At 41.9% G+C, this 18,041-nt stretch overlaps 1 protein-coding gene across 3 annotated transcripts in view; it reads left to right on the plus strand.

Annotated features, from left to right (window-relative positions):
* Positions 1-17,650, plus strand: part of LOC131364949 (retinoic acid-induced protein 1) — a 39,447-nt gene extending 21,797 nt beyond the window's left edge. For all 3 annotated transcript variants that reach the window (XM_058408451.1, XM_058408458.1, XM_058408467.1), the window contains 4 exons: positions 7,825-13,603; positions 14,382-14,475; positions 14,771-14,820; positions 16,312-17,650. In XM_058408451.1, coding sequence (XP_058264434.1) covers positions 7,844-13,603; positions 14,382-14,475; positions 14,771-14,820; positions 16,312-16,320 — 5,913 coding nt within the window. In that variant the 5' untranslated portion in view covers positions 7,825-7,843 and the 3' untranslated portion in view covers positions 16,321-17,650. The remainder of the gene's footprint in view (positions 1-7,824; positions 13,604-14,381; positions 14,476-14,770; positions 14,821-16,311) is intronic.
* Positions 17,651-18,041: the final 391 nt, after the last annotated feature.

Genomic DNA, 18,041 nt, shown 5'->3' on the forward strand with positions numbered 1-18,041 from the left:
GGGGAAAAGGCTCTCCTGCCTCAAAGCCCGGAGCTGTCAGACTAGGTGTGTGTGCGTGGCTGAGCTGATGCTCCATGTTAAAGCAACACAGCACACAATTTGCCACTGCTGCCTCTTCCAAAGCTTAATCTCTGAGGATCCCGGTGCCTGCATTTACCAGATTTGGAATGCATATGGTGTTTGTAGATAATCTTTGTTCATTGTGAGTCGATCATCTGGGGATCAAAGATCCGTGTGTGCCAAAATACATTTTTAGTGCGTGTCTATTTTAGTGTAGGTACTGCACCATCCTTTTCATTTATGGAAATAAGTAAGGTGCAACAGATGTCTTTCCAGTTTTATCTTAGAAAAGCTGTGATTTGAAGCCGTATGAGTGATGTGATGAGCTCTAGTGGACATGGAGACTGGCCACATGCTGCTGACTCCAGCAAGGCTCAGCTGGCCCAGTCCTCTTGCTCAGCCATCCAAAGGATAGCTAGGCAGGATCCTGAAGGGCATGCAGACCCCCAGGCTGCTTTCCTTGTACTGCCTATCATGCACAATACACAGACAAACACAAACATGTTCTGCTCCCCCAAACTGATACTTTTGTCTTGAAAACAATACAACTCAACCAAGCTGTGTAATGCACGCCACTTAATATTTGCCTGTTCTAATGCACTGGACCAAGCCACAAATTATTCATGTCTGATGAGTGTCTATAGGCAAGCCAGACAAACTATAATCAGAGCTTGGTGAAGCTCTTAGACAGGAAGGCCAGATTTGGCAAAAAGGTTGATCCGCCGTGTCTTTCAGAGCTCGTGTTCAACCAGCCGCAGCCCATCTCTGTGGCAACACGGCCTTTGTGGACATAAAGGACATCGGCAGGCTCTAAGATAGAAAATTGCACCTCTCATATCACCCATCACCTTCTGGACTGTGGCATAAAATGGGGGAGGGAGTAGACACCTGCTGTCCTTTCTATGAATCGGCTCCATCAATCACAGTTCTGCATGCAGTTGTGTGCAAACTCACACACACACACTTCTACGCAGGAAATATCTTGAATGCTTTTATAAAATGGAGAAGAATGAGGCCATGAGTCCTGCAGGAATGTGGGATGGCAGGAGGTAAAGGACTGCAGTGTTATTGTATAGACTTTGCCCAGGTGTAGGGGACATTCAGTCTGACAGCAGCCATAGGTGGAGCTGACTGTCCTCTATCCACAAAGGGGAGAAAATGGAGAAAAGGAGAAAGATATTTTCCCTGCAGGGGGACATGACCTTCAGCCAGCATTAAATCTCTCTCTCTCTCACTCTCTCTCTCACTCTCTCTCTCTCTCTCTCTCTCTCTAAAAAACCTCTTCAAAAATCTCTGCCCTCTGCTCCTACACTCAATTATGATGCAGGTAATCTGTGTGGTATTGGAGATTAAAGTTTAATTAGGGCGAGCGGAGTAATTTTGGCCTGGGTTTAATCTAATCATGCCGCACTGGTTGCCTGTGATGTGTCCTAATGTCTGTCTGTGCGGGAGCGGGGATCCAGTATGGCTTTTCATCAACAGAGAACAAAGGCTCCTGTCATCCTCATCTCTCTCTGCTGGCTTGGCTGTGCTCCACCAGCACATTCACACTCACCCATCCCTGTCCAGACGCTGTCCCCAGCCAGTCCATACAACAGACAGAAGGTAGGGAGGGATAGAGGCAGTGTGCAAGAGAGAAGACAGGAAATAAATAAGTCAAAGCTCTGGAATCCTTTTGTCTTATGCCTCACCATCCAAACTGCTGACTCTCCAGGGCATCAGAGAAATCATTTCTGACTGTGCAATCACATCCTTGGATCCTGTTCAAAAAGTAGACTCTCATTTGACTCATTTGACCACACACCACCCTATACTGCTCTATAAGAAACAGGGTTTATGGTTTCTTGTCTTATTTCATTTGTAGCATACCATAGAACCAGAGTGCTTGTAAGCGTGTTATAGAATTTCTCTATACCGATGGTGGCATTTCATTAATCTATAAATTATATTATATTATAATATTATATTATAATATTATATTATTATAATATAATATTATAATAATTATATAAATTATAATATTGCGTAGAAAGCTTTGACAAACCGATGCTATTTTAGTGGCAATAGGAAGTGGAAAATAGGAATAACAACAATCAACAATCCTCATTTCGTCTTACCTACCCCTCCTCTTTGTCCCTCTCTCCTTCTCACCTGTTCCCTGTGGTGTATCCAGGCCCTGCTCTGATTTCACATACACGGTGTATCTGTGGCACAAGGGCTTTTAGCATTGGCTAGGTTTGGCAGAAATGGGTTTTCAGAACAAATATTCCCAAGTCTTGTCCTTGGGTAACAATCAAACCTGTCCTACTGTTCCTCCTCCCTGTAACGCTCATTCTCTATGCAGAAGGATTGAATCTTAGCCAATTCCATTATTTAGACTTTCTGACCAACCTTCATACACAAGAGAAAGGAGCCAACTTCTACACAAAAACGAGTTCCAGTTGGCAAGTACCTACGATAAATCAGTTCAAAGTGGCCTGGATTTTTAAATTTAGACCCAATACTATGAAAGTCTGTGATTCTGGAAATCGTAATCTCAGATATGAGTGAGCCAGAAGCACCGGTTTTAAGTACAATGGAATAAGTAAAATTTCTCCTGCAAGCACCAGTGGATTTGATATGATATGCACAGTGGGCAGGGAGAACCAGTCAGCATTATACCTTTATCTTTTACAGACGTTTGTGTACAGCAGATCACCTGTGACAGCAATAGCAACATTCCCAAGGTCACCACCAGCAAGCCTTTTGCTGGGGATGGGGAGATAATAGTTTAATCTGTATTTATAGTAGACAACAAAAGAGTGAAGCAATTGTATAACAGAAAAACATGTTAGGAAGAGAGTGGTAGAAACGGTGAACAAAAGAGAATTGAAATGAATAGGGAGAAGAGGAGAGAGGGGGAGATGGTGAGGAAGAAAGAGCTAGCATGAGTGACACTGCAATCGTTCTGCATCATCAATTAGGTGAGTTGAAGTGGTGGGGAGAGGGAGCAGAGCAGCGAGCCTCACAGGAAGAAATAAATGACTGTGCCCTTATTGAACGCAGCAAGGCATATAGCATTTCAGGCCAGTAATGTCATTGTGCCTTTGTACCGGTATTATTGATGAAGTCTGTCTCAAAGAAAATAATCCTTCAGCACAACCAGCATTTGAGACTTCTCATTCCACCTGAGAGATCAATGTAAGCAATCTTTGGCACAGAAAATGCAGCAGTAGTACAAGGTGCAGTGCAGGAGAGTGTGGGAGTGCATGGGCCCAGCTGGAACGCCCCTGCAGAGAAAAGGGGGCTGCTACTTCAGTAGAGCAGACCAAGAGATGAGCATAGCAGCTTTACCTGCTAAGATCCTGCCATCTTCCTTTTTCTATCTCTTTCTACCACCCTCCTTTCTCCTCTTGTGCACTTGAATATCAATCAGCCTGCTGCCCTAATTTAAAGCATTCTCTCTATCTCTCTTCTTCTGAAATTCCCAAGATACCTGCTGAGTTCTTGGTTACATACCTTAAGTTGGCTTCTGTGCTAGAGTGGCATGGTGCTATGTGGGTTTTTTTCAGGATGGTAAAATGGGAGGTCTGGTTGCTTCACAGCACCAACAGTCTGTGTTTATTTCTATTTAGTCTACAGCACTGTCCCACAAAACAGCTCACTGCTTCAAACATGTAGCTCTTATTGAATTACTAGGTCAGTATGGATGCAGCTGGGACTTGTGCAGTAAACAGTTATAAACACTTATAAACTTTCTCTTTCCATTGCTTATTTAGCAAAGATATGCATGTATTCACACACAGAGACTTTATTTACTATCTCTCTTTTTTCTCCATGTACACTTAAGCATTCCCATACAATAAAGCAGGGGAGTATACGAAAAAGAGAACTTTTAAGGCACTATAGGTTGAGTTTTGTCTATTTCATGTCTTCTATTGAGGTTGTGATGCCAGTGGTACTAATGAAACAGGCAGCAGGTTCCTCTTGGCAGGAACAGGAAGTAAGCACAATCCCTTCACCCAGTGTCACCATGCCAACGATACAAGGACTCGACATTTAAAGGCCAATCTGAGTAGCCATCTAATGGAGAATGTTGTCCGAACCGTACTAACTGCTGCCATTGATCCAGAATTGTCATAGAAAGACAACCACATGTACCAAACCCAGATATTCAGGAGTTTAACTATCATATTCTTAATATAGTAATTTTGGTGTGTAAATAATTTTAGTTATAGAGAAATAGTTTAGTTTAGAAATAACAATGATACCTGTCTAACTGCATTGCTTTATGATGCTGCATTTTTCCTTCAGATGATGGATTTTTTTTTTTAATTTTGTTTATAGCAAATCAATTATAACATAAATAGCAAAATGAACATAAATACCTATTTTTACTCTGCAATAGTGATTCATTATTTTTCTGCAAAGTAAGGCACACTTCAATACCAGAAAACCACAAATAAAAGTGTCTCTTTCTCCTATTGTCCAGTAACACTTCTACATAATATAGAACATCCATGTTACATACAGTGAGGGGAAAAATTATTTGATCCCCTGCTGATTTTGTACGTTTGCCCACTGACAAAGAAATGATCAGTCTGTAATTTTAATGGTAGGTTTATCTGAACAGTGAGAGACAGAATAACAACAAAAAAATCCAGAAAAACACATTTCAAAAAAGTTATACATTGATTTGGATTTTATTGAGTGAAATAAGTATTTGACCCCTTTGCAAAACATGACTTTCAGACATTTCTTGTAGTTGGCCACCAGGTTTGCACACATCTCACATCTCAAGGAATTTGGGCCCACTCCTCTTTGCAGATCCTCTCCAAGTCATTAAGGTTTTGTGGCTGACCCTTCAGCTCCCTCCACAGATTTTCTATGGGATTAAGGTCTGGAGACTGGCTAGGCCACTACAGGACCTTAATGTGCTTCTTTTTGAACCACTCCTTTGTTGCCTTGGTGTTCTTGGTGACTATGGTCCCAGCTGCCTTGAGATTGACAAAATCCTCCAGTGTAATTCTGGGCTGATTCCTTCCCATTCTCATGGTCGCAATGGTCTTGTAGCTCATTCCAGCCTTGTGTAGGTCTACAATCTTGTCCCTGACATCCATGGACAGCTCTTTGGTCTTAGCCATGATGGAGAGTTTGGAATCTGATTGATTGCTTCCTTCTGTGGACAGCTGTCTTTCATACAGTTAACGAGCTGAGATTAAGAGCACTCCCAGAGAGTGCTCCGACTGTAATCTCAGCTTGTTACCTGTATAAAAGATACCTGGGAGCCAGAAATCTTTGACTGATAGGGGATCAAATACTTATTTCACTCATTAAAATGCAAATCAATGTATAACTTTTCTGAAATGCGTTTTTCTGGATTTTTTGTTGTTATTCTGCCTCTCACTGTTCAAATACACCTACCATTAAAATTACAGACTGATCATTTCTTTGTCAGTGGGCAAACGTACAAAATCAGCAGGGGATCAAATAAATTTTTCCCTCACTGTAGATTATTCATAGAACTGACCTATAGGATTTGAAATAACCTAAATCAGAACAGACTATTCCATAACATTCCAGTTAAAGGTTTTCTTTTCTCAAATGTTGTGTAGGACAGTTCCTTCAAAGGTCAAATTGACGGCTTAAGCTCTGTCGGTCTAAACATGTGGGAAACAGACCTTGCACTTGCCCAAGACTGAGCAGCCAATTGAAATTGTCCATTCTCATTTGCGTCTTCTCCACCCTCATTCCATAACTATAGAAGCTTTCTGCAGTAATAGACCTGAAATCAGCTAATAACATTTGGCTAATTCATGAGATGAATTACAAATCAATCCAAATATTTCAGTGCAGATATTTCAAGGGAATTAATTTCATTCTTTTTTCATACAAATTGGCACATCTTACTTGGATGAGACACCCACAGCAAAATGTTATCATATGTCAAAGTATAATATGTTTTATTTGAATGGTTTCAATAAAATGTACACTTTTATATATCTCATCTTGCTGTTTACTACACACTCTCGTTTAATGGATAGCTATGATCCGCCTACTCTTCTGAAAGACTATGCAAGTTCAAATCTTTCTCACAGCACTTCAGATAAAGTATAACAAGCCCTTTAGTGTATTGTTTACAGTTGTCCATGAACTGATCTTCTCCACAAATATTCGACTGGATAATGCTCCTGGTGAGAGAACAGTTGTTTGTATTTTGGCTGCTGTGGGAAGTGTTCTTGTGGAGTTGCTGTCCATGGTGCTGAAACCATGTTAAGTGGTTCAGACCTGTTAGAACTCAAGACTCTTCAGCCACATCCTTGTCAAACAATGATTAACAACAAAAACAGCATTTCATTTTTGTATACCATTGTGTTTATGATGTGTTACAGATATTTTTTTTTAAATAAAACATTGGTTGCATTTCCTACAAGTTGTTCTTATTAAATCCATATATCAATAGCCCTGGTTGTTACATAAGGGTATGGTGAATACCATAAGTTCTGATTGGTTTATTCAGCACAGTAAAAAAAAACTGCACATTACTAACTCTCTACTAATTAGAGTTAATTACTAATAATATTCTTAATATTAATATATAATATTAATATAATATCAGAATTTTTATTAATTGTTGTTTACTATTTTCAATTATTGAAAATGTTTTAATTATTGCAAATATTGCTCACCAGTCCGCTTTAAAATTCTGCCCATGTGTGGTTAGCTAGCCAAGAATGTGCTAGTCAGGACCTACATTTTCTAGGAAAGGTCTCATTTGGGTGTGCCTGTTTAAATATGCAACAAAAATGCACCACTTGTACATTTTACTGCACCTCATATGCATCTTCGAGGTCCTGGAGCTTGGATCCCAAGTGATGTTATTTGGGTCATTGTGTAAACAAGCACAGCAGCATCACTGAACCAGTAATAGATGGCTTGCAGCCTCCTGGGAAGCTGCTATGCCATTGCTGAAGGGGAATGGCAAGCTCAGGAGCCTGGTGACTTCAGACAGAGTGCTAGTGAGATGAGTAATGCGAACATCTGATGGGACCAGGTGGTTGTCCCTTGATAGGCTCCCAGTGCTGGAGTGCAGCAACTGAACAGCTTCTGTTGCACTGTCTACATGTGACAAGGTTCCCTTTATAGTGCATCAGTCCCTCCATAAAACAAGCACATGTCTGTGGTTATCTGGAGGACAGTCCATGCTATTCAGGACAAAAGCTTTTGTGATTATCTGTGTACTGCACAAAAGCTATACAACATTTCCGATTCTATAGCATGTCTTTAGTGATAGCCCCACTTCAAGGCATTGCAGATGTTTAATAGATGATCCTTGTAAAGCAGCAGTTCTCAATCTATGCCCTAGGTGACCCCTGGGATCCAGAGTCTATTACATTTTCAGATCCAATACTCCTCATTTTTTTTTGAGTAATTATCAAGTCACTCAGAAAGATGCTGTCAATAACATGGTGTTTCAGATACACTGCATGTGTTGTTTAATATTTTGAATCAATAAAAAATAATTGATTTACAGTGATTCATAGCTGAAATTCCCAAAATAAGTGTTTTTATGATTGAGCCCAGCTGCTGTTGGATACTGACATTTTTGTTGATTAATGTTTTGATTTTCTAAATGACTGAGTAAGCTATGTTTGTGTTACAATTAAGTTGGCCATATTGTAAAAACAGCGACTGATCTCAATTTGTAACTGGGTAATATCTGATAGAAAGATAAAGCAAGCCAGCAAATATTCTCTCTCATTTTCTCTATCTCTCTTTCCAAAGGAGCACCCTAGCTGAAGCCATGCAGTCCTTCAGAGAGCGGGGTGGTTTCCAGGGCAACCAGCGCTGCTACCAGCAGGAAGCCCATGAATTATCTCGCCTTGAGAATTACAGACATCACAGCCAGACCGGACAAGGCTATGAGGTGCACTCTCTTTCTGCTGCAGGAATGCCAACAGCAGGAACAAGCTCTAAGGACTGTTATGGGCAGCAGCCCTACCCCAGCTATGGCAGCAGTTCAGCTCAGAGCAAGAAACCATACAGAGGAGGAAAAGCTCCAAGCCAGCACCTGCAGGCTGGCTACAGTAGCCACATAAATTCTGGATATTCGTCTCAGTACATGAGTGAGGGACACTTGCAGCAAAAGTGGGATGAGTCTGGTCAGATATCTCAGTATGAACAGGACATTGTGGGTCATCTTGAGCCTGGGGCAAGTGGCTCATCCCAGTACCTTGAGCAGAACATGCTAGCCATTTCTCAAAGCCAGTGCCAACTCCCCTCCCAACCCTCTGCTCCTGTATATACAAGCCCCCATCAGCAAGGTCATCCTCCCAATCCTACTGCATCTCCAATAATGTACCCACAGAGCCACATTCATTTCCCTCAACACTCCCAACCACCCTCCTCCACCTCATCGTCTTACATGGAGAAATGCAATCCGATTCCTCATGGCTACAAAAGTGGCTATGGAATGCCACCAAATGCCCAGTATTCAAGGCAGATGGGTAATCACACTAGTCTGAAGCAGAGTGGCTATCGGCCACAGAATAATTATGGCTACCAACAACCTTCGTCAAGAGCTGGATTTGAACAGCAGGCTTCCTTGCAGGGAATGTCAGGGACGCCAGAGAGTCTTCAAAAATTCCCACATTATAATCAGCCCCAACAAAACTACTGTATAACAGATATTTCTGTGAGGTCACCTGAACAGTATTACCAGAACTGCAGTCCGAGCTCCAGCCACTCACCTGCAAGGTCTGTGGGCAGGTCACCTTCATATAGCTCCACACCATCTCCCTTAATGCCCAATCCTGACACATTCCAGTATGGCCAACCAATTAACCCTCCCTCCTCTTCTGTAAATCTGCAAGATCCAAACATGTTGATGCCTCCACACACCCACCCATCCCCAAGTGTTAATCACCAATCTCAGAGTTACTCAAGCTCTATGAAGGATCGTTTTTCTGAGAAGCTTTTTTCTAACCCGAGCTTGTGGAGCCTTAATGCTCTGACATCTCAGGTAGAAAACATCTCCAACAATGTCCAACAGTTATTGCTCTCAGAAGCTCTTATGGCCAACAAAAAAGGTAACAAGCGAAACCAGCCAAAAAAGGGAGATGAATACAGAGGCCAGTTAAAAGCAATGGAGGACTCTTCATGTCCTGATAGCCAACATGCTCCTCTCCCCAGTGATTCTTATAGCACCCCAAGATCTATGCCCTCTGATCTTCTAGAAGTAGGATACTCCAGCAGCACTGAAGATCAGATGGAACGTAACTACTACTATTTTGGTCAGGGCAAAGGTCCAACACATGCTTCAGCACAGTCTCAATTGAGTCTGGACACAGTTTCTACCTGCTCCATGAACTCAACAGATGATATGTCTGTCAGGTCAGGTGACTCAGATCGGAGTATACAGAGTGCAGCCTCTGAAGATAATCTTAGCTGTGACCCTAGGGTGCAAAGAGTGCCATTTGGAGAGGAGCAGCACAGTTCTCTCAGAAGCGTTAGAAACGAAAGGTCTCCTATTAGCGTAACAGCCCCAAGCCCTATGAAGCAGGAGAGTAATTCTCCAATAGGCATAAAGCAGTCTGAGAGTACTCAGAAGGAAAATTTTGAGGAATCTGCCTGGACTGAGAGGATAAATGATGAAAAAGAAATTGGGAAAATTAAACTGCCCACAGAACATAAGTGCAAAGGAGAAGTTTTTGAGGCCACTGATAAACGACAGGAGTGGTTAGAGGATGAGAAGTGCCCCTCCTTTTTTCATAAGTTAAATAAAGAAGTGTCAAATGAAAGCTATTCTTATGAAACTGAAGACAACATCTATCAAAAACTAAAAAACAAATATGAGACGGAGGAAGGAGACTTTGTTGGGAAGTGTTGTGACACCAGTAGCAAAGGAAATGAAGATTCAGAAATGAAATCTGAAATGTTCAAATCTGAATCACAGAATAATGGTGACGATCCTATAACAGTATCACCAGCCATTTCAAAAGATGTGCCTGAGCCTAGTCTATATTTGCCTAGGAAAGAGGAAAGCTCAGAGACACCTCATCTCACCTCTGAGTGTGAATCTTCAGAGGAAAGACTGTTAACCCCTGAGAGAGAGACTGATATCTTTGATGAGCAACAATCTGCCCTATCATATTCAGTGAATGAAGTAAGAGAGAAAGGAAGTCTGACATCCAGTGAAGATGTGATTAATAATAAAGCAAAACTAGAAGAGACCCCTACAGAGGCTTGTAATAATCAAGGGGACACAGCAAGTGGACCACTTTGTGTGGTCAACACCGAAATAGCTGAGACCCCTGCCCAAGACATAGCTCACAGAAGCAGTGAAAGGACATCAGTCACATGTGACATTGCACCTCAGTCTCACCCTGTCAGGAGTGGCTTCTCAGCTCTCAATGAGAAAACAACACCTCAGAATCAGGTGAGGGATCACATTGATCACAGTGATGCAAAGGTGCTGGAGCCTGACTCCCCTCAGTTACCAGGCAAGTCAATAATATCTTCTGCGCCATCTTGGGCTGATACTCCACCCTCCCCACAGAAAGGTGATGAGGATGTAGAACCAGGTATAAGCTGTCCCAGTGCAACAAAACCAGAGCCCATGGCCCCTTCTGCACATCCAAGACTGTTGGGCAGAAAGCATGCACGGGGTAGGAGAAGATTAATTCATTCAAATCCAGGGATGAGGACTGTGGAGAGGGATGGGGCTTCACCATCTCCTCAAAAGCCCAGCATGCTGTCAAGTAACAGTGCCATTTTCTCTGATCAGATGGAGGCCGTTCAGCTGGACATTAGCAGTCAAACACCAAAACTTCTGACAGAAGGCATACCATCCCGTATGTGTACCCGCTCTTTAGGGTCACAAAATACTCCAAAGGTTTGTTCTCAAGAGAGAAGAAAACCAGGTCCAAAGCCCAGTTCAAAACCTGGTCCAAAACCAGGACCAAAACCTGGCACAAAGCCTGGCCTAAAACCTACTTCAAAGCCTGTTTTAAAACCAGGTCCTAAACAAGGCCTAAAACCTGCAACAAAGCCAGGCCCAAAGCCAAGTCCCAAACATGGTATAAAGCCTTCTTTGAAACCTGGTCTAAAACAGAACTCAAAACCTGGGCAGAAACCAGGGCCAAAACCTGGGGCTGTGCCAAGTGCAAAACCTGGTCAAAAGCTTGGCCCAAAGCCTGCTGCTATACCTGTTCTGAAGCCTGTTCCAAAACCTGGTTTAAAGCCTACAGAAGGAGTAACTCCTAAGGGTCCTGGTCGGCCAAAAGGCCTCACCTCCAGGATCAAATCAATGAAATATGAAAATAATATAGATGTTATCACAGAGCATATTGAAGATACAAGCTGCATGAGTGAAAGCCCTGAACAACAAGAGCACACTGCAGTCAGTCTGGAAACTGTTGTTGGTACTACTTTGCACACTTCAATAGACAGCACAATAAGTACCACTTTGGACACTGCTTTGGATGCTTCTTTTGTAAATTCTGTAGCAAAAGATCAAAAGTCCATGGTATTAAGATCTCGGAAACAAACACGGGAAAAGTTAACGGATGACAAGGAGAAAGAGAGAGAGATCTCAACTGAGGCACCAGCAATAAAGCCCCCTGAGGCACATATACAGAAAGTGGCTGCTGCTCAGCCCTGTGAGAACCTAACCTCAACGTTAAAATCACCCAACCATGAGGATATCTGCACAGATTCACTTAGTCAACTAAATGAGCAAATTGTGTCAGTTTCAATCAAGAGAAAATCTAGTTTACAAGCCCCAGACACAGTCAAGAAAAAGAAAGGTCTGAAAGTTAGCCAAACAAAAACCTCGAACCTCGAACCTCAGCCACAGGAATTAGTAGTAGAAGCCCAAGGTTCAAAGGGAAGGCGAAAACGAGGTCTTAAATTGGAACCATCTACTTGCAGAACATTGACCAAAGATAACCTTCCCTTAGAAGACATCAGCGACACACCTTGTGTGCCTCCTCAGTGTCCTACAAAAACAAAATATCTGCCTCCTAGGAAAGGCAGAGGACTTAAATATGAAGCAATGGTTCAGAAAATCACATCCCCAGCATCCAAAAAACAGCCTCTAAATATCCAACCAGATGTTGTGATAGAAGAATTAGCACCAAAGCCATCACCAGAACTACAGGTACCAGAAAAAAGAAAGGCAGTAAACACTACAATGATAACAACAGAGGAGGGGGAGAGTACAGTAAGCATTGATGAGACTCCAGACACAGCATGTATCCAAACTCCTCGAAAGAAGCGCAGAAAGTGGGCCACAGTGGAGAGCACTGACACACCAGATATAGCACTGGAGACTGGGAGTCTCATTATCAACACACCAAGGCTAGCCAAACAGAGGGCCATTAAAAATAACCACGAGATGCATCTGAAGCAACGGAAGAAGAGAAGAAAAGGCACTGAGCTTGCAAAGAGTGTGCCAAATGTGGAAACACATGAGCAGACTGATGTATTCATCTCTCCTCCAGTATCTCCACCGTCACCACCTCCAACTTCTTCTCTCTTTTCAAACACAGAAGAGAAGACACAGGGTGAACAGCTTGCAATAGAAATAGGCTCAACAGTAATTAAATCGAAAAGAGGCAGGCGACCATCGCTTAAAAAGAAACAGGAAGACCTCGGTCAGCATATAGGAAATGAAGAAGGTCAAAAGGTCAAAAAAAAGCCTGGACCAAAAAAAAAGATCCAGCAGAATAACAACAGTACCATCAAGGTCACTGTAAAGGGACTCAAGCCGAAGATCAAATGCAAAAAGGAATGTATTCCTACTGTGAAAGGGATATTGACGGATTTTTTAGATACGAATGACAGCAAGCATTCTTTCAAACCATACGTACACATTGACAGGTCCAAAAGGCTTGCTTCCCTCTGCACAATCATAAACAAACCCGAGGAAGAGCATCTGCTCGTCCAGATAAGAAAAAAGAACTTGGAAAAAAACAAGACAATACCAAACTCATCAGTAATGCTTCAGGGCCCCTTAGTTAACAGAAGCCTAACTGACAGGTGTCTAATATGCTGCCTGTGTGGAAAGCCAGCAAATTACAGAGAGCTTGGGGATTTGTGTGGCCCATACTACCCTGAGAATACAATACCTCGGAAAACACTGTCTTTAACATACCACGAAGACTTCAGGCAAAACAGAGAGGGAGAGCAAGACAAGGTGGCCATGTGCACTTCTGAGCAAATCACTGATGTGAAGAGAGAGGGAGAAAAAGACTTACTTCAAGAGGGGACAAGTGAAGGAGAATGCAGGCAGGTGATGAGAGAAAGAAGGGCACAACTTAGAAGTCGTCTTGGCTTGCGGGCAAGGTTCAAAAGACTGCAGCTGTTGCAAGGGAGAGCTGGGGGAGGAGTTCCCCCTGCTGGTGAGGAGGGCTCTTACTCTGTTCTGCAGAGGTTACAGCTGGAGGCTGAGGTTAATGAGCACTGGGCACATGAGTCCTGCACTGTCTGGACCAATGGTGTGATCCTAATCGCAGGCAAACTTTATGGACTGAAGGAAGCGGCATGGGAATCTACACTCACAGTAAGCATAGTGGCAGTATAATGTTTTATTATGTACAATTTGTGATACAATGTGATAAAGGTGCATACGCAGGCGATATAGAAGTATGTTGCGTTCATTAGTTTTTCATTTCAAAATGAAAACTGGAAGACGGGAAAAGCTTTTTATTTAATTTTATTTTTGTTTCCTTGGAACACACTAAAACAAGAAATTAATTGATTTTTAAATATAGTTATTTTTAAAAAAATAAAATGTTGACTTAATTGTTTCTACTTGTTTCACCAGACGAGTCTAGAAATCATATATTCAGTATCCATTGTATTCCATCTCAAGTAGAATACTAGTAATCTTGTAGCTAATTCTGTTTAAAATGTGTGTTATATTTTCAGTAAAAAATGCAGAAATAAATTTTCCATGAAAAACCATGCCATCCTCATTTAACACAACCCTCCTGCTATTTTTGAAGCGCATATACTGATCTATATTAGCAGTACTAGCAGTATGCAGCAGACAGTAATGGCAATCTTTAACCTAGCTTTCTTGCTACTAGCTACTAAATAATTGCCGATACACATCCAGGCCATTTGAGAACGTTCATTCGTATAAGCCCCAGAATTAATTTTACAATTAACTAGGAGAAGGAAGAGCTTTTATTTTTAATATATATTGTTTTAAAGTAAAAATAACAACCTAATGTAGAAGTTGAAATTTATTGAAATTGGTCATCAGAAGAACACATTTTGAATATAAAGCTCCTGTGCTTTTTGAGCTGCTTGATTAAATGTATGCGTTATTACAGAAATGCTCTAAGTGCCAGACTGAAGGAGCCTCCATCAGCTGCAGCTGGAAGAACTGTATTCATAAATACCACTATGTCTGCGCCAAAGAGACAGGTATGCCATTAAGAATACCTACACCACATACATAATACACAAATATTATATGTATAAGTTGTTTATGCAGTTTAAGTCCTTAAGACTTTATCTATCTATTTATCTCAGGCTAATGACTCCACATGGTGAATGTTAATGATGTATAGATTTTCCCCAGCTCTTATTACATAATGCCAGCACATCTATTGACTCAAGTCAGAATATGAGAAGAGGCAGACTTTTCAGCGTGAGCATCTTTTTTTTTCTTTTTTTTTTCTCACCAATTCTTCTTTCATTCTCTCTCCGTCTCTTTCAGGCTGCATATTCGATGAAGACACTTTCTTGATAAAATGTCCAAAACACCAGGTAAGTGTCTGAGCTCGTTCTAGAACATAAAAGCACGTCTTTGATCTTAAAAACATGCCTATTATGCCGTGTACATCAGTGGCCTTGCTGAAACATTTGTTGACCTCCCTAACAAAGGGAGTGAATGGAGGTGTAAAGCACAGCCGCTCATCAGCTCCATCTCCCAGGGCAACAGACAAGTCTAGCAAGGAGCTCACCCTTATTGATGAGCCATCTCTCCAGCGATAGTCATGCCTGCACAGTGGATGCTAATTAGATGCTCACTGATCTTGGCTTTCTGACACCTATTATCCCCCACCAGACTAAATTAGCATCAGGCATACTGTCAGATTTTTTTTATTTTTTTAGAGTCGCATGTGTTGCGAAAGATGCTTTGCTTTGAGGACGAACCAAATTGCCTCGATTTGTACAGCAGTTGTACCAGTGACTCAGAGTTGTCGTCAGATTTGACTGCTCTTCACTCGCTACTTGACTTGGATATAAATCTAGGTGATTTGACTACGACTCAGGGCTACAAACTGCCTACAGGTTTCCGGCTTGCATTGCAGCGATAAGCAAGTGAGAGACTGTGCAGGGGTAGAGCAGTAGTTGACAACCAGTGAGAGAAAACCTGGCAACAGATCAAACCACCCTCCCATCTCCTTTCCCGTCCTACGTCAAAGGACAAAAAGGATGGGAGGGTGAGAGAGTGAGGAGTTCAGAACAAGCTGAAAGCACATTGACTCAGGGATCTAAAGGCTTTAGGTCTCAGCCATGCCAATTTGCTGTTTTAATGAAAGCAAGCAGTAGATATTCCACCCCCATGCAGGTCTCCCAGGAAATGTCTTCCTCTTTTTCTTTTTCTCTGTGCCTACACATGCACAGACTCTTTTTCTAGTGGGGGCTTTAGTGGCAGCATGAGCAAGACCCTGGATTACTGCACCATCGGTTTAGAGCGGGCCAAAAGCAGCAGAGGCAACAAGGAAATGAGAGCAGGGCTATGGCTCGTACCTTTTCAAAGAGAATCAAGGGCTGTTCTTACATCATGGCTCGATACAGAGGGAGATAGATCCTGGCTGTTTGCCAGAGGGATGGGTGGATGAGAGCAGAGTGAGAAAAGCAGAGGCAGTGTTGGTGCAGGAGATGGAAGAGGAAGAAGAAGAAGGAACATTGTGCATAAAATGCTCTATGCCAGCACAATTAGGGGGTAGTCCTGCTGGGTGGATGAGGAGTGCTGGCCAGCTTCGTTGGCCCACTTGGTACAGCCTTCACATCAGCCTTCACAGTGGCTACTGCCTCAGCATGGGCAATTAGAGAGCTCACAACAGGCTGCTGATGCAGAGCCAGATACAAACACACACAGACAATAGTCTCTTTCTCACTCAAAGCCACACTACACAGTATGCACTATGTATAGGTCTTGCGCATGAAGAAATTAGATAGATTGACACGTTACTGTAATGCCTTTTCTGTTTGCCTATTTTGATTCGACCTGTTCATTTTGTTTGCCAGGCTATGTAATATAGGAGTTCAGAGACTTTTAGCCAGCATGGACATACGTCTGCCTGCGCAACCAAGCTCAAACCGAAACTGGCTTCGGCTGAAGCACAAGGTTCTGTAGCAATACTGACCTGAGTCCAGATCATCTCCGCATCCAAACTACAATGCCCTGAGGCACCCGCTTACAGTCCACTCTCACCCCACCCCACCCCCTGCAGCATCACCGCCTGCCTGAGCAGCTCCTCCGTGAGAGAGAGAGAGAGAGAGAGAGAGAGAAAAAAAAAACAGGAGCCGCTGGTCAAAAACCTGAATGTGCCACTCATCCGTTTGATTCCTTTTTCCTCCCCAATCTTTCTTTTCTGGAAAGGATGCTATCAGTCGGGGACACCTGGAGGCAGATTTGGCTGGCGGCCCTCTCTAGCGGCCCGAGCCCTGCCACCGTTTGGCACAGAGGCATGCCTGGTGATTTTGAAAGGCATTCAGATTTGAAGATGTCATGCATCAAGCACCCACTGGATGTAATTCAATATCTGCTTAAGTGTTATTTAAATAAAAAAAAAATGTACATGGTGTCCTATACAGGTCTAAATATTCTGAAAAAGTCAAAATATTATTTTAATATGATGCTCTTCCAAGATGTATTTTGATGTGCGTTTGCAAACACATGGCACCACTTAGACAGCGCTGGTATCTGTCCAAATATGTGTTCTTGAGAAACAGTGCAGCGGTATGTACAGGTCTGCACCTTAAATTTTAAGGGCCTTTCTTTACTGAAGACTGTTTCATTTTAACATTGAAGCGAAAGAACCTGACCTGAAAATGAAAGCGGAGAGAACACAAAAGACCATGATGCGCTTTATGTTCACCACTATGCTGTACGTGACAAACACAATATCGTAGGCTATTTTACGTTCCTCCACATTCAGCCCATTACAGTATTACGCATAACTGATTAAGTTATTCTTACCATGATTAATTCGAAGTAATTGTGTATATAAGTATTTGCTGCTGTTTAAATGTAAGATGTGATGTACTATTATAATGGTGTATAGTATTTCTTAGAGATGTTTATTTTCTATAAAACAAATATGTTATTGCCTTTAAAATGTTATTAAAAACAATGAATTCAAATGCCTTTTTCAGAATTGTATTTGTCCACATTACCCATAGGATTTATTGCGATGTTTTGATGTTTTAAGAGATGTTTGGAATGTTATTTGTATTGCTGCCATCAAATACACTGGATTTGTGAACATCCACAGGTGTCTTTGCCATTGAGATACAGCTTGTGGTTTATATTCTCTCTATCTTCTGCTATTGTTATGCTGGTAAGCAACCCACAACCATCATCCACCATATTTCCACCATGGCACTAAAGTTCCATTCAAAAGAGGACAGACGCAAGCCGAAATTGTCTTGAATGATAGCAGGCTTAAAGCGCTAAATGATTCTCTCAAATCTTTGGGCAGGTTTGCTAGTTAAAAAAAAAAAAAAAGGATTTAGAGAGTGCAGGTTATGCAGTCGAGCGCTAAAAGTATTTCATAGCTGTAGGATAAACAAAGAGAAAGGAATATTAAATAGTTCTTAAATTAAATAATTAAAAGAGTATCAGGTTGGATTTTCTTTCTGAATATGACTGTCGTTGCTGCATTATTTTCATCAAAGTGAGTTAGCAAAACGTTTTTCTTCCCCGGACTGCATAGTGGGTCATCTTAAAAGAGCCGTTTTCGAGTTGTTAAAAC

Source organism: Hemibagrus wyckioides, linkage group LG02 (assembly GCF_019097595.1).
Source record: "Hemibagrus wyckioides isolate EC202008001 linkage group LG02, SWU_Hwy_1.0, whole genome shotgun sequence".
Lineage (NCBI taxonomy): Eukaryota > Metazoa > Chordata > Actinopteri > Siluriformes > Bagridae > Hemibagrus > Hemibagrus wyckioides.